Source organism: Schistocerca piceifrons, chromosome 2 (assembly GCF_021461385.2).
Source record: "Schistocerca piceifrons isolate TAMUIC-IGC-003096 chromosome 2, iqSchPice1.1, whole genome shotgun sequence".
In the NCBI taxonomy this organism is placed as follows: Eukaryota; Metazoa; Arthropoda; class Insecta; order Orthoptera; family Acrididae; genus Schistocerca; species Schistocerca piceifrons.
The window spans coordinates 394,601,430-394,624,718 of record NC_060139.1 but is presented as its reverse complement, the minus strand read 5'-3'; the positions used below and the strand labels follow the sequence as shown (position 1 = coordinate 394,624,718).

The 23,289-nt window shown below is 43.3% G+C and overlaps 1 protein-coding gene across 1 annotated transcript; it reads left to right on the top strand.

Annotated features, from left to right (window-relative positions):
- Window positions 1-17,175: 17,175 nt before the first annotated feature.
- On the top strand, window positions 17,176-17,667 carry LOC124775423 (aspartate and glycine-rich protein-like). Its single transcript, XM_047250256.1, has one exon. It carries the CDS (start codon window positions 17,176-17,178, stop codon window positions 17,665-17,667), a length of 492 nt encoding a protein of 163 aa, XP_047106212.1.
- The last annotated feature ends 5,622 nt before the right edge of the window (window positions 17,668-23,289 follow it).

The window sequence follows — 23,289 nt, the reverse complement described above, 5'->3', positions numbered from 1 at the left end:
AAAGTATTATTTTGAATTGTGACATAGGCGTTTCTCGATGAGATGAACAAAGCTTAAGCCAGTACAATGCGGAAGAGCTCTTCGCTGTGGTTGTAGGTAGGGCTGCACTAACAACTGAGCTGCAAATATTATACAACAGCGGGTAGCCGTAAGGTTGCGATTGATGGGCTAAACGTGATATGATCGGAGCGTCGTTTGGTGAACGGTGCCAAGCAGTACTTAAACATCCTGGTGCTTAGTGTAGCAAGAACCGCGTAGCATAATAGTGTGTGTAGGCGTCGTTTAGTATGTGTGAGTAATGCTCGCCTAGTGTTTTATTTTCCACTGTTGTTACTAATTCGTAGAGTGTACATTGGGGAGAAGATTACTCTGTGCCTCCCGTGAAGACCCCTTGAATTATGGAGTGACAAAGATGTCGTTTTGATTATGAATTTGATATATATATATAAGAACTTAATTGGAGGTCACAGGGCCTCAACAATGTAGTCTCTTTTTACGAGACGAGTTTGGTACTCATTTGGTGGCCAACCATCCTTTTCCTATCTTATTTCATTCAAAATGTACGACTGTGTCACTAGAAGGAGCGCAACGTCAAAGAATGGCACAACTGTACGAAGAGCACTACAGGTCTATCGCAAGGTTCGAGGCGTGGCACAAGCGTTTCCGGGAAGGACGGATGTCGTTATCTGGTGACTCACCATCCATAATATCGCACCGCTTTACCGATACCCTTGTCTAACAGGTGGATGCCCTCGTTATTGAACACTAGCGAGTTACGGTGGCAGCCACCGTTCCAGAGATCGAATTGGGCGTTCCGATTCCAAAGGACGTGCAGTGCTCTCCGTACACTTGCGCAATTCTTCGATGAATTTCCTTTCCTCGTAAGTCCTTCCGCTGTTAGTAAAAACAGCACAACTCTTTGGTTGTCTTTTGAAGCCTTTGTTTCGCCATTTTCAGCACGGATGAGTGCAATGCACATGCACGTACTCGCTCTGTCGTGTGTGCGCCGATGTCCCTCTAGCAGGGGGTTTGGGGCACCAGCACTCTTACAGGGACCACTCTTTCTTTCGTGGGCAGTGACGATACCTTACCTTCAGCGGTTTTCTTGTTACAGCCTCCTGCTTTTTTCTTTTTTGCACTTGACTGGTAGAAACCGTTGCAAAATTAGGAGATAGATGAATAAGTCGCCGACTGACTAGAGTGGCACTAATTTTTATGACCAACCTAACTAGGTGTTTGTTGCAAGCTCTTAAAGGATCATTCGGAGCTGTTAGGTTGTCAAGCCCTGACGTCCTTTCACCGCCAGCTTCACCTTTAGCGACTCTATACGGAACTGTCCCTTGTTAATGAACAGGAAAACTCTCGGTCACGGAAAATGCTGGAAACCGTGATTCTGATGCACCAGTCGGTTTCTTTCACATATTTGCGCACGCACATCTCTTGCTAGTCTGTGAGTGAGAGGAGTAAAGGTGCTTAGCGACCGACTGAGTGCAACGCAAAATGGTGCGCATTATAAACAGCGCTTGTTCATTGTCGAGTGTTCTGCAGTGCATAAATCGTACAAAACGTGCGGGGAACTCTTTTCGCAAACCACAAGCAAAGTGTGCAATCAAAAACGACGTGGAACTGGCTTTGTAGCGAATAGAAACCGTAACTATCCGAAGAGAGTTCTAACACAAGTAAGCAGTGCTCGACTGAAGGTAAGCCCAGAACAAAGTCCTGCGAAATCTCAACGCCGTTTTCCCAAATAGAAATTAAGAGGTCGTTGTGTCGAATCATCATCAAAATGGATCCTCATCTGTATCCTTAAAATTTTTCTGCTGATAACGAGTTAAAGTTTGCAGTGTCGAATAATCATCAAAATGGATCCTCATCTGTATCCTTAAAATTTTTCTGCTGATAACGAGTTAAAGTTTGCAGGGTGTATTGCGTTCTGCCGGAGGTTTCTGAGTGAAGTGGAACCAGGACTTTAGGATCCTCCGTTTTCCATTTCGACAGATGAAACCTAGTTCAGCCTGTCAGGGATGTGAACGTAAAGAACATACGCAATTATACACAAGAGCCGTTGCATAATTTAGAGACTGTTGTTTGGAGTGCAGTGTCTGGTGCCCTCATCCTAACACGATTCTCTCACAAACGGTTAATGTTAATTGCTTCGTTCAGGAGCTGTTTAATCCAAATGTGGGTCAACTCGCAGATGATGACCAGTTGCGACTGTAAAATATTTTCAGCAAGACTGGCAAAAGCGCACCCAACTTGACAGCCTTGTCACGAGTGCATGAGGTGTTCGGTTAAGAGAGGACACGCGGCAGATTCCTGTGTTTTGTTTTGCCTGAGAGGCAAACTGAATCTTCCCACACTAGAGGCGGTTTAGTGCAACACTGGAAACACTATCGCTGCTATCCCTCAGACAGAGCTACTACTTGTGTGTGTCAGTCTGATAAATCTAGCTCAGCGCTACATCGACCTGAACGGTGGCCATCTTCAGCGCCTTCTCTGATGCTCATTAACAAAGGTCAGTCCTGCGTCAGTCTTTTCGTAATTATTTTCTAGACTCGTTTTATTTCAGCCAATCTGCATTATCACTCGGTCTCCCACGAACTGTCTAAAATTAATATTAAAATTTTTTGCGCCCGTTAATTAATAAATATTTTTCATCAATTTTAGCCTAAATTGCTTTTCTTAATTGCTACCTAATTACGGAATGTAATATTAATACCGCCGCCACTCGAGGCGGTGGCATTACAGTTTGTATGACCTGAGACAGAAAAAATAATTTTCATTTTAAATTTATTTATGGGTAAATGCGAACAGTAACAGTGTGATCAACTAGTACATGTGAGCATCTGTTACTGTGTGTTTGTGTGTCAGAATAACGCTGTCGAAAGTTCCGTTAGCTAGAACGTTGTATTGCTTGAAGAGGAACGGAAAAAGTTTGGGATCTACAATAAAGTTACACGGCTACCAGCGCAAACTTAGAGGTAAAAAATCAGTACGTTAAGAGAATGGAAGGCCATACATTACACTATCATGCCTAAAGGGACCGCTCACACTTTAACGATGAATATTTTCCGAACTCTTTCAGTCCTAGCAGAAGATCACATACTATAAACTTGTAACTCAGCGGATTTGACCTATTTCATAATCCGTAATAAGTAGTCCGAATTTCAATGTTCACTGTAGTTATTTCATTCGGCTCCACAACGTAATAAGTTCATATGTATTGCTGATATTAAGACTTTCCAAAATCATCCCAATAACAACGTATCACTCGTCGAATTCGTACACACGTTCAGACAACCTCTCTAGACACTCTACTGCGTTTTAGACTCTACTATTTTGCAATGACATGCACAATTAAATCTGGGATTTTAAGGGTAATTTTAGCGGTGTGGCTATTCGATGATTTACTTATTCTAGGCGGGAAATGATGTACAAAAATTTTCTCTTGTACCGACGGACAGCGATATCGCACATTAGTTTAGATGCATTATAATAGGATAATTCAGTCTCTGTAGCCTTGCTACATGACACGCTAAAACGGAGATGCGAAAGATCGAAAGGAAACGATGGTCTTCGTGAGGTGTATAGTTCGCTGAGTTTACCCACCATGTACGGGTTGAAGCAGAACTCCTTCGACAAACTGCCGGACGTGGTTGTAACGACTGTACAAGAAAGTATTCTAGTAAACATGGACTGTAAAATACATACCTTAAAAGTTATGAGCACTTTTCCACTTTGGTATTGTGAAACATATGTCTTCTACTGCAAGCACTTTACTTTCTACACTTTCGGCGGAAGTAGTTTGCGCTACAACAAGGAAAATTGTCCAGTAAAAATGGGCTCTAAAAATCATGCCCTAAGAGTTACGAGCACTGGCTCCATAGAGGAGATATATTTCACAGTAGTGAAGATGAGCAAGTGGTAATAGCTCTTAAGATATGCATTTTAGAGCCCATGTATACGAGACATTTTTTTCTTGCTTTTGTCCATACTACCACCTATGAAAGTTCGTCGGTAGGAGTTCTGGTTCACCCTGTAGAGAAATCAGTGCACATGAAGAGTTTGGAAGAAGACGAAACATAAAAGGTCTCTAAATATAAAAGAATCTACGAACATTTACATAAACTTTGTGGCATGCGGGAGTGGACGAACTACAGTCATAGTTCCACAGGTAAAACGCAGTGTAAAGGAGCAAATGGAAAGTTGTAAATTGAACAGGAAACATCTGTAAGATAGATCTGTTAGATGGAATAAGATGGTGTTAGGAAGTGGTCTAACAAAGAAATAATGTATTTTAGTAGTGCACAGACCTTGCTATGTATACGACGAGAACCGGTTAAAGAGCATTAGATCGCTGAACCCGTAACACCTGTATCTGTCCTTCGGAAATAATCGTACTATCTCAATGATTGGCCTGGTTCCATGTGGATGTAGCGCATAGAATCCATCCTGCGGTGTCCCGGGATAACTTATAAACTGTTAGCGGTTTTGCACTGTCCTCATGAAATATATGAATATTTATCATTTTTTAGTAACGAAAAATCTTTATCACTATCATTTTGACCACAGGAAATGACTTCATGCAGCAACCTGTGTAACGGATGTAAAGAAAGTATATCTACATTTCAGTTATGGTTCGTAGAGGTTGCTGCATCGCCTGTAGCGAAGAGGTCAATGCGACTCATGTACTATGGTCAGTATGTCGACAGGCCTTGATATTTCATGAACGGTATCTGCAATGTCACTTTACGAAAGGTTATCAGTGTGGCAGGTAGACTGCCAACTAACGTATACCCGGTGTATCTGTCGCTTGTGGCAAACACCAGCTGATGATCGCAGCCTAAAAAATATATACTGTGCGTGCAACACAATTAAGGGCTGCCTTTTGGGAGGCAATTGAGGAGGGCTGTGTTGATAAAGGCAGTACGAAACCGTCTGCACACGATCAGTTCGATTCATAGGTGTCCCCTCTTCACTGACGAATGCGGGACGTCTCTGATAACTGGTGAACGTCGTAGAGGAATGGGCGAAAAACCAATGTTCGTCTGACACCTGCAGGTTCAATGGAGTATTGGGCTGATATCACATATGGATGTTGGCAACCTCAATATTGAAGGTAATTTGAGGGCTATGCAGTATTGAGACAGGCTCCTTCCAATCTATTGTCAAGACCTGCAATAAACATTTTAGTGGAGGATTCGTCTTCTAAGACAATTATACACAAGCAACACGCGCCCCTCTTGGGATTTCCTCTGGACGATACAAACTCATTGAAGTAAATGGCCTGTGCTATCGGATTATATGCAATGAGCGTGCCAGGCACCAGCAGTCGTCAAAGCAACTGCCCGCAGACTCTATATGACCTCAGTAGGACTCTTATGCCAAGTGTGTGAGAACGTATGGGCTCAGGCAACAAGGTATCAAACGTTACCCAGCAGCAGAATTTGATTTCACATATGTGTAGCGATGTGCACATTCAAGCAGACTGCCTTTATTTTGATTATTGTTCGGCTTTTATTTTGCAAAAAAGATACATTTTAAGTTTCGTAAGGGTTACTCTTTCACTCCTTGTTACAACTTAATCTGTGGCCGTACACAATTGAAGATACTTTTGCGGTGCAGAATGCAGAAACTACTTTGGGGTAGTTTAGTTGCGACTGTAGCAAACTAGTATAGAACCGAAACTGAAGAAATGCAGACATAGGGCGTAACAAAAACTTTACTATGCAGTGTGTACTGTAGTAGGATAGCAGAGCTGATTCTGGATGACCTTGATCTTGACCTTGAGTATCATGTTAAGCTTCCGATGTCAGCAATACTCTGCACTACTGCCAGTGCCACCATGCCCAAGCTGCAAACGAGGGTTCTCTACACAGCCATCTCCCATCATATGATAGGAATGGTAAAGAAATGCACTTCAGTTATTTAATGATGAATACACCCCTGCTTAGACCTTCTACAAGGACACTGACGAATGATCATATCCCTCTATTACTCTTTACTGTTACCTTGGATACTTAACAAGAGACCACCTTGATCCAAACACTCTAGCTCTAGCAGGTCCCTGCCGCCCAAGAGAAGCCTTCCCTTCTCTCTCTCTCTCTCTCTCTCTCTCTCTTTCTCTCTCCCTCTCCCTCTCCAGACCAATAAGAATCAAGCCACCCCTCCCACTTTTATTACTGGAGCAAATGCTTGGACGGCATCTTTGTTGTTCTGGTCAACACAGAGTGGATTATCATGAAACATATGCAACAGCAGGGACCAGCGAGCCCCACTTTCCCCACAGGCAGAATAAAAAGAATAAGAAGGCATGTAAGCACAAGTAACCTACCACAACGAAATTGAAACAAATTCGGAATTAAGTGCATTTCTCATGGTGCGTTACTTAAAACTACCTCAGTTTACTGTAACTGGTCATTAGGAAAAGACCCTTACCACTTCAGATTAATAAATAAACCTAGATCAAACATACGTTCCCTGAAAATTATCCAGCAGAGTGCAAAGTATAGGAGGAAATTATCACTTTTAAGGATTAGAGAAGCTTTCCAGATAAGAAGTAATGCATTAACCATCTTACAACAGAATAAAAAAAAAATTAGGCAGAGATATATAGGTAAGAACCTCGAATACGCCTGGCGGATTAACAGAGAGGGCCGATGTGCCGGCCAGTCTGGTTGTGGTTTTTAGGCGGTTTTCCACATCCCGCTAGGTGAATACCTGGCTGGTCCCCATGTTCCACCTCAGTTACACGGCTTGCAGACATCTGAACACATTCGCACTATTCCATGCATTACACTCGACGCAGACAGTTGGGGGTGCACTCATTTCGTCCCGGAGGGGTATGGGGTGGGGGCACGAAGGGCATCTGGCCACCCCTTAACCATTAACATGCCAAATACGATTAATGATGGCTGACCCTTCGTAACTGCGGGACAAGGCTCAAGCGATAGAATATAAGTAAGATCCTATCTACTGACTTCTGATTTCAGCTGCATCATACATTGGCCATTAACATTAACTACTGAACGTTACTCACATTATTCTTTCCTTGCTTTGTCTTCAATGACACTGTCTTCAAAATTTACATCGAATGCTCCTCTCTTGTTTCTTTTACATAGTTATAGCAGTAAAAGCTCCGACAACGTCCTTTCTGCGACAAGTTTGTGCTGCAATCTCACTATGCTACGCTGTTGGTAACGATGCACCATAAAATATGTAAGTTTACCCATTTAGATTGATCGAAAAACTCGGATTACGCCTAGACGTTGACGTGGAAGATGGTAAGAGGTTTTATGGTGAAAGCAATGTTAAGATCATAGAATAATATAGTGAAATTGTCTCCACTACAGTAAATCTGAAATGAAAAGGACAGCTATACATCTCTGCTAACAAAGGAGGGACCTGATTTTCGCTGGCAAGACAACCTCTAAGAAGAAATGATTGGTAAATAACAATACGTAGTTGAAGCTGTAAGCTTGCCACTACTTACAAATGTATATATGAATTTCTTTCGATCCTAATTGAGAAACACCTGCCTGTAATGAAAGGATTTGATGTTGGTCCATACACTCGACATACGTAGGACTTAAGAGAGAGATTAAAGTATGACCGAACCTTACCAGTATGTGGAAAATAATAATATTCATTTCTGGAGAATATGCTCGAGAGTAGAGAGACTTGTAATGAAGATATTTTACTGTTTTTAACCAAGCTTGCATTTTTCTTTCTTCTGAGTGCGTAACGTGTTATCGCCAGTATAGCGTCTGATACATGATCACAGGTGCTACCGAAAAGTTGGCGTTTCCTGGCATTCCCCCAGCTGTTGTTGTATTGTTTCAGTGGTCACAGTGAGCTGTGCGCCTTCTCGACGTTACCTGTTGTTTCTCGTCGATGGCTTATCAAACATGTGTAGGCATCTTAGATATGCATCTACATGGTTCAGTGCGCAGGCGCATGGAGAGGCGAACTTGACCATCTACTAGGGTGACACGTGTCAGGTGCATACCCCTCAGGTGCATATAATGCTTAGATGTCTCATGTGCGACTCGGTTGTGTTACCTCGGCTCATTAAGAGATGATGGGCGAAAGCTACAGATCTCTATGGCTGGGCACTGTATCGTATTTATTGTACGGTGGTAGGCTCGAACGAGGCTCCCGTGTACACACAGTCGATGGCTTGGTATATAGCATTAGTTTCATTTACTTAGTGCAGTGTGTTACTTGTTCAGTCAAGTATTTATGAGCGTCATCTTGAAAAAAAAGTGAGAATAGTCAGTCAAAATAATTTGAATAGCGATAGGTGTTCGCACATTGGACAGTTTTTGCTGATTTTTTTAAACACTATGAGGTTGCTTATTAACCCCATTTTGTATACACGTAAGGCATGTTACCAAGGCAAATATTTATGAGCAAAAGCACAATTTAATCTTAGTTTAATCAAACAACGATCAAATAAATTTATTTTATGAGTTAATCACTGTTTAATTGAACCATACTAAAAGAAACTTTTATTATATCACTCTGATGATGCCTATCAATGTTACTCCACAGTATGACCCACTTGAAGCGTTACACAGTGCAGTTGCATCAGATCATAGCCAACAGTTCATTCGATTGCTATTTGTCTCGTATATAACTGCCTCATTGTGGAATTGTGCCACTAGCTCGGAATCTAGCTAATTTTCTTGCAGCAACGGAACATTTCTCACTTTGCTCGCTGTTTACTTTGTATTACTGCTGATCACTTGGACGTATTTCAGAAAAACTGTTGTTACTTAGTCAATTGGGTAATTTATTAAACACTGAAGTGCCTATATGTGTTTTGGAACACTGATTGAAAGTCATGCTTTGTAGTGCTTACAAACGATATCGTGACATCATTAAATTATAATTAATCTATTGATAGGACAGCAAGTCCATTTTTAACACAGATAACGATGTCACACAAACAGTAATAATATAGGAGTGATGTACAGTAGATTGGGCACATAGCAAGAATTTATTTGTTTAAATTACGTGTTGTGATAGATCAGTTGTGCTTACGTGCATTCTTACGGTTTTTATTCTGCCAACGGGGCGGGGAGCACTTGTTGATACCTGCTGTTGCTTGTATTTTGTGATGGTCCATTCTCTAAGGTTACCAGAACAAGAGAGATGCTGCCCTCCGCATTTGCCCCTGTAATAAAATTGTGGGTGTAGGCGGGTGGGGGGAGAGAAGGTAAAGGGTTGCTTCTTGTGGATGGTAGAGACTTTTTAGAGTTTCAGATAATAGCTTTCTCTCATCAACCATCCAAGGTACTAGTAAAGAGTAATGGAAACATGTGATCATTTACCATTGTGATTGCAGAAGGTATAAGCAGGGACGTATTCGATTTTAAATAAATGAAATGCATTTTCTACCACTCATATCAGATGGTGGGGAGATGTGGAGCTGGAGGTCAGTCGTTCATAGCTTGGTCATTGGCGGTGACGGTAGTGCAGACTATTGCCTACAACAAAGGCTTCTCACTTGCTTTCGGCTCGTAGCAGCAGCGTTCGCTGGCATTGGTGGTAATACTTCGCCCTGGAAGTGCAGGTTGTTTGTAGAGCGGCACGGTAGCGCTGGGAAGATTCCTCGTAGCTCTGTTATAAATAAAATGTGAGTCCACTGGTGGTGATGGTAATTGTTTAAATGTAAATTTAGCAAAACATGTACATACTTGAACTTTTTTCCATCATTATTTTACAAGTCTGTTATCATTCTACAATACTGCCCTTGAGACAACTTGATACAGATACTGCACATTAATAAACAGGAGTGAGTTCCTCGTAATATTGAAATGTGTTTGTAGCAGTGTGGTATTTGTTACCATATTACACTGGGCTAATTGATACATTTGCCATACCAAAAGAATTTTTTTCTATAGGAATTTATGCACTTTGTAAGAGCTGGAGGACTTGCATTGAAAATTTTACTTGAAAAAGTGATACAGCTTTGTACGACTTCTACACAATAAATAATATTTCAAAAATATTTAAGGTTTTCATTTGACTCACTCTCGTAAAAACTGTAAAATAGCAATTATGAGAGTAAGAGGTTGATTTTATTTACAGGTTTATTATTCTGCCCGGGGTTGGCGGCTCCCGCCCCAGTGCCTCATGGTGATCCTTAGACTTTGACATACAGACCTCTAGTTATAAAAGGAGGAAGAGAGGGAGACATTGTTTCAGGGTGGTGGTGGTGGTGGTGGTGGTGGTGGTGGTAACATGATAATCCTGTCGAGGTCAAAAATAACCTGACATTGGTAGCATAACCTGATGCTCAAGATCAAGGTCGTCCAGAACCCGCTCTGCTGTCCTGCGTCTGGTCGTTTCATCTCAAAAAATGGTTAAAAAGGCTCTGAGCACTATGGGACAACATCTGTGGTCATCAGTCCCCTAGAACTTAGAACTACTTAAACCTAACTAACCTAAGGACAGCACACACATCCATGCCCGAGGCAGGATTCGAACCTGCGACCGTAGCAGTCACGCGGTGCCGGACTGAGCGCCTAGAACCGCGAGACCACCGCGGCCGGCCGTTTCATCTCACAGACTGCTAGTATTTACTTGTCCGAGATGTCTTGCAGCTTCTATTACTTTCCAAACAATACAGCTATTGAGTGGTTGTTTAGCTTGAATGACGATTGCCAAGTTGGCTGAAATTTCCGTTTTTTATGCTATTCTATTAACTCAGATTGATCTGAAGATCATTACCGATCGAAAGTATTTATCAAATCAAATACAAAAAACTTTGTGATCGTGAACTAGTATAAATGGTATTATTACACCCTTATATCGTACCAGTTACTCTGTACTCTGTATCATTGTTTGTATATGGTATGATCTCATTACTGTTAGGTTTCATGATGACAAATTTATGTTACCAAGCAGATCTTACGTGAATGCAAGCTGAGAAGAAGGGTGACAGTCCACTGGACTTCTATTTAATTATTTAAGCATTCTATCCCATTTACTGTTAGGAGCTGCAAATGTAACAGTATCAACACCGAAACCCAGTTACTTGGGCACACTTAAATATTATTTAAATGATTGAGTTTATTGAAGTAATTAATGTTTCCGTTCCGTAACAGATTATTATAGACAGTTGGGTTCGTAAGAGCTGTCTGCTTCACGTACGTCCTGGCGGAGTGGATATTTGGAGCTTGGTTGGTACCTTGCACCTGTTTCATACTGAGTCGAAAGGTTACGGTTTGTTTGCATCAGGACATCTAAGATGTTACTGTCACAAGTCAGTTCTCTGATTAACTGCTCAAGGTAATTTTAGGACAATGCATTTATAACAATTTAATATGATTCCCTGTCCTTACTACCTGCCGTTATCACTTGAGTCTACCAGTATCTAGCTGTTAAGTTGAAATCTCCACATAAGAGCATAGCATGACTAGGAAATTTAGCGAAACTATTAACATCTGGCTTTTAGTCACGTTTCTGTTTCTGGCACTATGTGGCTACTGGTACTGTTAATAAGTGAGACTCTTTCCGTAGATGCTTCTGCAGTTAACTAATGATATATTAACATTTTCTTCCTCCGAACTGCTGCGTGGAATCGGAACGCATCTTATCGGACCTGTGGAGGGATTTCTCTGCCCTAAAATACCTACATGTGTGTGACTCGGGTACTCTGCTACCTTAGGAGCTGCTTGCTAAATGTTGTGCATGCCGACGTATCAAGGGGAGGGGTCCTGCAATTCCCCAACCAGCAGCGGAGATCAAGAAATCCGCATCAAATATCCTCAAAGAATCACCTGAGCCTCTGGTTTAAGCCTCACGCTTGACCCTAAACCAGAGGGCTGGAACCGGTTCTGAGAATGGTCAGCAGCGAGCCGCCTGTAGGAATCGAGGATGGCCTCAGAACCCAGGCGGCAGGCGTCTTTCGTGCCTACAGGAGCCACGGTTTGCAGCCAGGTGCATCCAATGCGCTCAGTTGCTGCTGGGAGAGTCTCCTCAAAGCTCGTGAACGAGACCCCCTGGCAAGCAGAGTCGATACTGGGCCTTCTTTTCCGGCCTGCCCGCTATTTCCCTAAGGAGCTCCATCACCCAGTCTTTCACTGGAACTCCCACTGAAAAACAGTTCCATTCTCTACTCTTGCACGGACCTATCAAGAAGATCAGTCCCAATTCCAACGGGTGCGGCGTCCCGTTCTAGCTCAGATGTATTTTCAGAAATAAGTTATGCTCCAACCTGTTTTGAAGGCATAGGGGGCAGCCGTGCTGCTACTATCCCCTTTCTCCTTCCGCCCAGAGATTCTCGACCCCACCACTGTCAGGTAAGCGTCGAGCGGGCGGGACGCTCCAATCGGAAGTCGCTGCGGCATCAAGGATCCCAGATGAACTCATAGACTCTAGAGGTACCAAAGCAATTTGTCTCGGGCGTCTCAACGCCACCGCAACCCAGAGCAGTAGTCTGAAGCCTACTGGTCATTGCCAACACAGCTCCAGTTATACATCAGCACATCAGGGATTCACTGCGGTGGCATGTTGATGCATGCTTACTGAAGGAGGGCATTTTAATTATTCCATTTAGGAAAGTGTTTCATACTGTAAGGAAGAGGATATGTTGAACATTTAATGTAAGATACTGTTTCATGTAATGTTGGTACGTTCTGTTCCTGATCGTTTCCCATGATTAGTGTGATTATGAAGAGGGGTAGAAAATATATTTTGTTTCTCTACGTGTGAGGAATGTTTCCTAAAAAGTTTGGCCATCCCTTTTTATTGCACTCTGTAAACCGCACTCTGGATAGACCCTACTGCCGCTGTTGAATTCACACTCACTGGTAGCTGCTCCTCCTTACATGATCTTTCCACACTCAGCCAATATCCAAACGTGATTTATGAATGAGAAACTCTTTGCAAAACCCTTCCTTATATGTATCCGTAAAAGCTAATCATTTGCATGCTATAGACTTCATTTCAGTTTGACATGTGTTGGACGCAACCTTCATGGGGTTTGGAATTTTAATAGCGAGAAATTTAGAACTAAACATTTCTAGTGTTCTAGTTTCGTCTCCTTTGTCGCCAACAATTTTCTCTAAATACTCTCAATACTCTGTGGTACAATAATTTGCGTCCAAAGACAAAAAATTTTTCAGGATTTGGCAATAGGATCTTGATTCTGTTGCTACTGAAAATTTCGCACATTGCTGTTGGATACGCAAACGGGTCTCAAATAACTAACATCATCTGCCTCTGTAGCTGCGGGGTCAACGTGGAAAATTGGGAAACGAAGGCTCCAGGTTCGATTCCAGGCCAGGTCGGAGATTGTGTCCGCTCGGGGCTGGGTGTTGTGTTGTCCTTACGTTCGTATCATCGTAACTGACAAGAAAATTGACTCCAGTGGTCTGTCGTCATGTCTTCCCATTATTATGATGGCTGGCTGAATGGGCGTGAACCTAAAGCCAAAAAATAGAAATAATAATTAAAAAAAACATCTTCAGGGCTGCAGTTTTGTTTTTTGTTTTGTTTCTCTTGTGCAACCAAAGAGGTAATACTTACCAGTTCCAATCATTTAATTACAAGGGTCACTACAAAAGTAGTGAACACTATTTTTTAAATCCATCTTTTATTCTACATGTTTGAAAGTTTTACAGTGTGTAGATACATCCTTTAGGGACAAGATTTTCATTTTTCCACATAATTTCCATCCCTCTCAACTGCCTTACGCCATCTTGGAACTAGCGCCTGTATACCCGCACGGTAGAATTCTGGACCAACCTGTTGGAGCCACTGTTTGGCAGTGTGCACAAGGGAGTCATCATCTTCAAACCTTGTTCCACTAAGAGAGTCTTTCAGTTTCCCAAAGATATGATAGTCACATGGAGCCAGGTCAGGACTGTAAGGCGGGCGTTTCAGTGTTGTCCATCCGAGTTTTGTGATCGCTTTCATGGTTTTTTGACTGACATGTGGCCGTGCATTGTCGTGCAACAGCAAAACATCCTGCTTTTGCCGATGTGGTCGAACACGACTCAGTCGAGCTTGAAGTTTCTTCAGTGTCGTCTCATATGCATCAGAATTTATGGTGGTTCCACTTGGCATGATGTCCACAAGCAAGAGTCCTTTGGAATCGAAAAACACCGTAGCCATAACTTTTCCTGCGGAAGGTGTGGTTTTGAATTTTTTTTTCCTTGGGTGAATTTGCATGATGCCACTCCATTGATTGCCTCTTCGTCTCTGGTGAAAAACGATGGAGCCATGTTTTATCACCTGTCACAATCCTTCCAAGAAATTCATCCCCACCATTCTCGTACTGTTCCAAACGTTCGCTGCATACCGTTTTTCTTGTTTCTTTGTGAGCCACTGTCAACATCCTTGGAACCTACCTGGCACAAACCTTTTTTAACTCCATCACTTCCAGTATTCTGCAAACACTTCCTTCCCCTATCCCAACGTAGCGTGACAACTCGTTCACTGTGATGCGTCTGTCAGCAGTCACTAATTCGTTAACCCTCTGCACATTGTCTGGAGTGTGTACAGTATGAGGCCTGCCGCTGCGTGGACAATCCTCAATATTGCCGTGCCCGCTTTCATCACGTAACCTGCTTGCCCACCGACTAACTGTACTGCGATCGACAGCACCATCTCCATACACCTTTTTCAACCTCTTGTGGATGTTTACAACTGTCTCGTTTTCACAGCACAGGAATTCTATGACAGCATGTTGCTTCTGACGAACGCCAAGTGTAGCAGGCATCTTGAAGACATGCTGTGACGGCGCCACTAACGGGAATAGGTTGAACTAAGTTTGAAAACAAGCGGGAAGGATGTATCTACACACTGTAAGACTTTCACACATGCGGAATGAAAACTGTATTTTTACAAAAATAGTGTGCATTTCTTTTGGACTGACCCTCGTACATTGTTTTTTAGGTCTTGATCGACTATTCATTTGAACTTAAGCCACTATTGCTCAAAATGTTCATTGCCTGAGTTTAAAGCTAGTAATTCTTGTCTGAGAAACGTTTTCCTTATCTGCTGAGGATGTTGGGTATTCTGATTATTTTTGTATTGATTTCTACCTAGGGGATCATTGTTACTACAACTTAATCACGAAGACTAACAGTCACCACGCGAACGTTCTCAGAGATCACGCGTTTGTCGTTGACCAGTATTATGTTAGCGTCATTCGTCGCTTTCTGATCTGTTGTAGACAGTTACCAGGAATCGGCGGAAGAAAGTTTTCGAAGACATTTTTACTCATTATGTAAAAATGAAACTAAAAGTTTCCCTGTTCGGTTGTCGGGTGAAGCGTTAAGGAGAAATTCAGTTTATGAAGATTCAAGAGAACATATTATACCGTACTATAACTGCATCGAGACACAGTCAGAGCGGATTAGGGAAACGTTCGACAATGTGGGATTTCCTGGCATTGAAGTCAATACTGAATGAAAGCCCCTTCCCCCTCTCGTGGCACAATACCGTCTGCGGACTGCAATGCTGATGCGTGTTGTCTGATACAGACTGCGAATGTCATCCTTTGATAGACGGTCCCTACTGTCGCGCGCTTCGGGTTGCAATTCAATGATGATTGGTGATATAATGGTGCACTGCTTCTACATGATTACTATGCATGTTCACTGCGATGGTATCCAGTCTGACAGCTACCTACACGAGGTTGTCCATTTCTCTGCGTACAGTTCATGCAAGTACGTATCACAGATACTTGTACCGGAGAACGCTGACAGGACAGTTCATTCCGCCTTAGGAACGGAGATGCCTTTTTTTGTTTTCAAAGACATTTTATTTTGCAACAGTCTCCTTTTTTGATTTGTATGCATATCCGAGATACTATTGACTCCTCCGGCGAATACTGTGGTAGGCGCTAGCAATTCGTAATGCAATTCATTCATTAATTCATAGCTGATAGTGGTGGCTGTCGATTAAATTATTAAACATGGTCATTTCCGCCTATGGCTGCCAAAAATTATGTATTTATTGCGATTGTAATTTAGATATTACACATCTTCCAGCAGAAATATGAAATGCAAATATGAACACATGCATAAATACAGTCGCTAGTGCAACACCAAGCGAGTAAGTACAGCGTCCAAGTCAGAACAGACAAATATATACGACACCGGATAAAAGCCACGAGAGTAACATATTATCCCACGTTCGTATGATTACACTTGCCAGTTGGATAATAACTTGCAATCACAATAATTTTTTTTTTGCCTGTCTTAATCTGAAACATGTTTAATACTTACGTGAAGGGTGTGGCCCACCCCATATTACACAGTGTATTAAATACTTGAGGAAATACCGCAACCAGCCACGTTTTGAACAAACTTTTTTACGCCAAGACATGTTACGGGTTTACACCCATCTTCAGTTGGCAAAACAAAAATATATCGTCATCAACGCTTTGTATAGCCGATTGAAATTTGAGCGTCGCAGCTCCTTTTATTTTGTAACTTGTAACTCCTTCTTGCGAATTTACAGTACAGTATATGCAAAACACACGTGCTGATAAATTTATTGGTGTGTTGATGCAGCTTAGTATTCGCTATGAGGCCGGAGGCTGAATAAATAAAGATATATAAAAATGGATGCCTGATGTATTTCTTACCCACTTCTGTGGCGACTACTTCAGATGAATCCCTAGCGCGTTGACGAGATCAAACAGCACATTCTCCTCCGCCAAATAAAACCGTGTTTCCTTAAGTTTTTCGTTAAAGCTGGCCAATATGCTGCTGTAGTATTTCTCAGTGATAGTGATTTCTTTTTCTGAGCATGATGGCCTACGTATCTGAAACAACCATCACAACTTGTTCATGATGGTAAAGTCTGCGTTTACTTCGGAGCACTTTCGCCAGAAACAAATTGATTAGACTGTTGCCTTGTTGCCAGGCTATAACGATGAATTCATGTCTCATCAAGAGCTAAAACTCAACGCAAAAATAATTTAGTGTCTCGCTTAAAGTACCCCAAAACGGCTTCGAAATCGAAAGTCACAGCCCATTGGCCACTGTCAGCAACAGGGGTCTCGTTAGGCTGGCAGCTCTATCATCGCCGATTTATCACGTAACGCATTGTCACCCGTCTGCACACGCCTGCGGCCTCCGCTACGCGCACTTTCATTTGATGATGATGGATGATGGATGATGATGATGATGATGATGATGATGATGGATGATGATGATGGATGATGATGATATGGATGATGATGATGATATGGATGATGATGATGATATGGATGATGATGATGATATGGATGATGATGATGATATGGATGATGATGATGATATGGATGATGATGATGATATGGATGATGATGATGATATGGATGATGATGATGATATGGATGATGATGATGATATGGATGATGATGATGATATGGATGATGATGATGATATGGATGATGATGATGATATGGATGATGATGATGATATGGATGATGATGATATGGGGGGGGACATGGGGGGGGGGACATGGGGGGGGGACATGGGGGGGGGACATGGGGGGGGGACATGGGGGGGGGGATATGGGGGGGGGAATATGGGGGGTCTTTTGTTGAATACAATCTTCTTGGCACGAATTACAGAATTGGAAGACTATCTGGTAGTTCATCACTATATTAAAATGGGTGATAAGAATCACGCACAGATTAATGCAATCATGACTTAAAATACGGAGTGAAACGAAAGTTACCTAAAAAAGTGCTAAAGCCTATTTTCTGGTACATGAGACTGGCTGATCACTAACAACAGAGTGCCAGCCACAGTGAGAATAAGTTAAAGTTGATCAACAAAGCTCTACTCGGATGATAAAATTGCTTTCAATACAAACATCAGTCTCAGTTAAATAAGAGTATTAAAAGACAAAGGCACACGCTGGCGATACAGTAAAACTGTGATGCAGGTAATCATGGTTCGTTTGATCACTGACGAAAAAAAGAGTTAATCAGTTACATTAAAATAGTGAAAACAGTAGGCAAACTTGGGCTAGAGTCCGTCAAAACACAAAACTTGTCTTTTCCACATTGCTCGGCGGGAAGCACATCGTGGCATTTTTATGCCTTGCGTCCCGGGCGATCATCATCCACGTGAGTTTATTGCCAGTTTTTTCTTATTTATGTGACTGGAAGAATCAACGCCCCAGCCGAATATTTGATTTGCCACACTCTCATTCGTGCCGGATGATTTGATGCAATAGATGCAGTGGTTCGCGAGAAGCGAAAGGAAATCTCCTCAGTCTGGCTTGGACAATCTTCCTTGGCAGCTATGTCAGCTTCATTTCTCTTGATACAGGCGTTCTCCGATACAGAGGAGAATTGGGTTTTCTCTCAGCTTTTGCAGCTGAAGAAAGAATATCTTTATTCTTTCTGATCCTCTGCTATTTTTGGACCATCCGTTGAATAGCTTGAAAAGAGCAGAGAAGAGAGACAAGTTAGACAATTCTTATGAGCATGCCTAGTTCGCAACAGTGCATTATGTCTACGTCTACGTCAACGCCGATAGTCCGCAATCCACCTCACGGCGGGCGGCGGAGGTTACCACTATTAGCCATTTCATTTCCTGTCCCAGTGGCAAATAGAACGACAGAAAAGCGACATTCTATTCTAATTTCTCGTGTCTTATTTTCGTGGTTCTCACGTGCAATGTATGATGGAGGCAGAAAAATCTTTCTGCGGTCAGTTTAAAATGCCGGCTCTCTAGATTTGCTCAACAGTGTTCCTCGAAAAGAACGTCGCCTTCCCACTTGAGTTTCCGAAGCATCTCCGTAACATTTGGGTATTGTTCGAACCTACCAGTAACAAGTCTAGCACCCCGCCTCTAAATTGCTTCAATGTCTTACTTTAATCCGACCTGGTATGGATCCCAAACACTCTAACAGTATTCAAGAATAGATCGCACTAGCGTCTTAAATGCGGTCTCCTTTATAGATGAACCATACTTCCCTAGAATTATCCCAATAAATAGAAATCGCCCATTCACCTTACAACCACACACATTTATGAATTCGTTTGCCATTTGAACCTGGAAAGATGACCACAAAATATAGTCTACGACAATGCCTACAAATTCTTATTCCACGTAAACAACGGCATATTGCTGAGAAAAATCTGGATTGTTGTATGTATTATTTACTCTGGTACCACGCGCCGCGGAATTTGAATCCCCCCCCCTCCCCCCCAGACGTCATGGACGTCGAAGACCCCTAGAGGTCTCTGCACCATTTAGAGTGAGTGCGCCACAGTGGAACACGTGTTCCGGCGGCCAATAGCGGCGCCCCCGATTGAGTATTTAAGCGCCTGCCTCTCGCTCAGCCAACTCCCGGCAATTCCCTTCGTCCACCCCCTACTGCTGAGGACATCATCAGATTCCTCACCATCGTCCTTCAGAATGTTCGTCCTTTTCAGCACCCGCACACCCTCCAACAGATCTTCCTCGCCGCCCGTTCCGTTTTCCAACTCAAAATGTACGCCACCTACTCAACAACCAGGCCCATTTCACCTTCTCCCATCCTGACACCCTCGTTTAACTTCCTGTCATGGCGCGACAGCACCGTATCCTTTTCAACAACATCCACTCCCTTGCCGCCAACAAGAACCTCTTCCTGCACACCGTTGCCACCCACCGCGTGGATGCCTTCCTCCTCAATGAAACCTTCCTCCAACCCCACCACACCGTCCACACTTCACCCTACCTCCTCCACCGCTCCGATAATCCCCTCCCGATTGCGCGTGGCGGAGTTGTCATTGGTCACCACTCCCCATCTCTGGACAATCCAAGCCAAGGCACACTCCTGACTGTCTCCTCAAGCTCCTTTCCGGCCGTACGTGGGGTCTGGACCCCTCCACCATCCTCCACACCTATAAATCACTTATCCGCCCTATCCTTTGTTACGCCCATCCAGCCTGGATCTCCGCCCCCCCCCCCTAGCTTTTATAAATCCCTCCAAATCCTTGAACACCATGCTCTCCGCCTCGCCTATCGCATCCGTCTCCCCTCCCCCACGCGGATCCTGTATGATCTCATCCCCTTCCCCCAACTCCTCCTTTTCCTTGAAAGAATACGGATCCTGCACACCTCCCGCAAACTCGATCCTCCTCATCCGCTTGTCTTACCCATCCTCTCCCACCCCCACCCACTGCCGCACCTATATTCCCACGTCCCACCCGGTCTCCATCTCTCCACCCTCCTTACCCTCTCCCAAGGTGGCTTCCGCCAGCTCCCCCTCCCTGATGATGTCCTCCTCCCCTCCATCTACCCCTCCTATCAACTTTGATCCTCCCCCCACTTCCTATGTCCTTTCCTTTAGGCACCCTCCCTCCCTCCCTTTTCCTTTTCCCCGTCCCCTCCCTCCACCCCTCTTCCCCCGGGCTTCCCCTCCCCCTTCCTCCCTTCCCCCTGTCCCCCCTGCACATGGCATCTGCTCTCCCGTCTCCCTCCCACTCAAACTCCTCCTCTCTTGACATTCGCGCGCCGGAGATCAACGCCTCGTGTTCTGTGTGTGCCGTCGTTTTGTGCTTAAGTGGTTCAGTGTTGTTCGTTTTGTGCACCTACGTTCACGTGTGACAATTTTCGTTTCTGTCTGTGTCCAAGTGTCTGAACAAGTTTATCTTGGACTCTACACCCGTGAACAGCACCTTGTATTTTAAAAAGTGTTTGTCTCCGTCTATATGTCCACCATCTTTTTTCTCTAATTGTCTTCATTGTATATTTGTGTTTCTCTGCGGCCAATGAGCGGCGTAGTATGCTGCTGCAGGCCTGCCTGTATACAGGTTTCAAAATGACAATAAAAAAAATAAGAAAAAAGAGCTCAGCCAGCGGGTCTAATCGTTGCGTGAGTCTCGGCACATCGCCTCGACAACAGACAGCGTGTTTATCGTTCTGCGTTTTCATTCCTAGTGGATGTCTTGGATTCGTTTGGTTGTCTCTGTCACTCCGTTGCCTTTTGCGTGTTGTCGTCGTAAGGTCTCTCGCCGTCGTCCGTCGTTGTTTTGTGTCCGTCCTTTCCGTTCGTTTGTTTGTTCGTAGGCCGCTCTCCGTTTGGTCCCGCTGCGCTTTCTCGGCCACCCCGCGACCGTTCCGGTCGCGGTCACAACAGGTCACAACATTCACCATGAAACGATCTTATGTCGTTGTTTTGGACATTTAACGGGGGAGAATTCCCACATTGTAGACCATTTCCCAGACGTTTGTGTAGTGAAGACGTATGTCAAGATACACAGAAGGCTGAGGCCAACTGAGGTACAATATTCCTCATGTAATAAACGAACCTTCGCATCCTCACTTCAGCTTGTACTATGAGGCGTGCAGTGTAACATTTTCTAACGGCTTGGAGGACTGACCATATCTATTATTTCGCCTGATAATATCTCTCGCGTCAGAGCGTCCACCTGGCCTACATCTCTAGAAATTTCTACAGAATTTTTAAAATTAACAGCAGGTACAGGTTACGCCTTATACTACGAAGGTATGAGAGGTTAGTATACATTCTGACTCTCAGCGGAAGCAATCATTTTTGCATTTTGACTGTGCACGTCCTTGTAATAAAAGAAACACCTCAGTATGCAGCTAATCGTCTGAAGAAATCCTTTTGTTTTCTTTTTGTCATCATTCTTCTGACTGGTTTGATGCAGCCCGTCACGAATTCCTCTCCTGTACTAACCTCTTCATCTCAGAGTAACACTTGTAACCTACGTTCTCAATTATTTGCTGGATGTATTCCAATCTCTGTCTTCCTCTACAGTTTTTGCCCTCTACAGCTCTCTAGTACCATGGATGTCATTCCCTCATGTCTTAACAGATGTCTCATCACCCTGTCCCTTCTCCTTATCAGTGTTTTCCACATATTCCTTTCCTCTCTGATTCTGCGGAGAACCTCCTCATTCCTTACCTTATCAGTCCACCTAATTTTCAACATTCGTCTGTAGCACCACATCTCAAATGCTTCCATTTTCTTCTGTTCCGGTTTTCCCACAGTCCATGTTTCACTACCATACAATGCTGTACTCCAGACGTACATTCTCAGAAATTTCTTCCTCAAATTAAGGCCGATATTTGATATTAGTAGACTTCTCTTGGCAGGAATGCATTTATTGCCATAGCTGGTCTGCTCGCTCTGTCCATCATTGATTATTTTACTGCCTACGTAGCGTCCTATAGTCACTAATTATCGAAGAGCCTCAGAAATAACAGAGCATCGGAAAAGGGAATCTAAACTGGCCGCCATACACAGGACATACTCCAGAAATACTAACTCCAACATAAACACGTAGAATCATTTTGGATCAAAGGACACTCTGGGATCATACAAAACAATGTGGAAGACAAACTACCAAAGCAGAGTAGATTACATCACACTGACCACATGTCTTGAAGTAGCAGAACTTACAGAAATGTGAAGCATTGTAGCAATCCTCCATATTGACAAAGAAACAACATGGTGTGAAATTCTCGTCTCATACCCCTAAAATACACTGTAAGATAAAACTACATACGACGAAGGAATTATCCGAAAGGGACGGAAATCAGCAGATGTAATGTACATGTACATGTACATACGAACAAATGATTACAACTTCAGGAAAGTTATATTATTTATTCACGAGAATGGCCTTCAGTAATTGAGCAAGTCAATAACGCGATGGTTTACCTCTGGTCCTTATGCAATGAGTTATTCGGCTTGGCCTTTCTTGATGTCCTGAGTAACATCACGCCAAACTCTGTGCAATTTAAGCGCTAGGTCGTAAGAATCCCGAAATGGTTGGAGGGCGCTCCCACAACGATCCAAACATTCTCAACTACGGAAAGATGCGGCGCTCTTACTGTCCATAGCAGCGTTTGACAAGCACGAAGATAAGCGGTAGAAACTCTCGCCGTGTGTGGATTGACATTATCTTGCTGAAATGTAAGCCCAGAGTGGTTTGCCGTGAAGGACAACGAAATGGGGCACAGAATATCGTCAACGTACTACTGTGGTATAAGGGTGTCTTGTATGACAACCAAAGGAGTCTTTGTCAGACCGTATGGCGGGCGACAAACATGTTGGTAATTCCACCGCTGTCCGGGTCGTCTGTAGACACGTCTCCCTGATCATCGGGGCTCATTTCGAAGCCAGAATCATCACTGAAGACAATTCTACACCAGTCTTTGAGATTCCAGGTCGAAGACTATGAAACCACTTCTCCATAGCAGCACATTCGTATATTTTTGTGCTGCGAGTTGTGAGAAGTTTCAATTCTCTGAAATGTCAAAAATCCGTAAAATTTAAAGCGAAAGTTCCAGACCGTACTGCCGC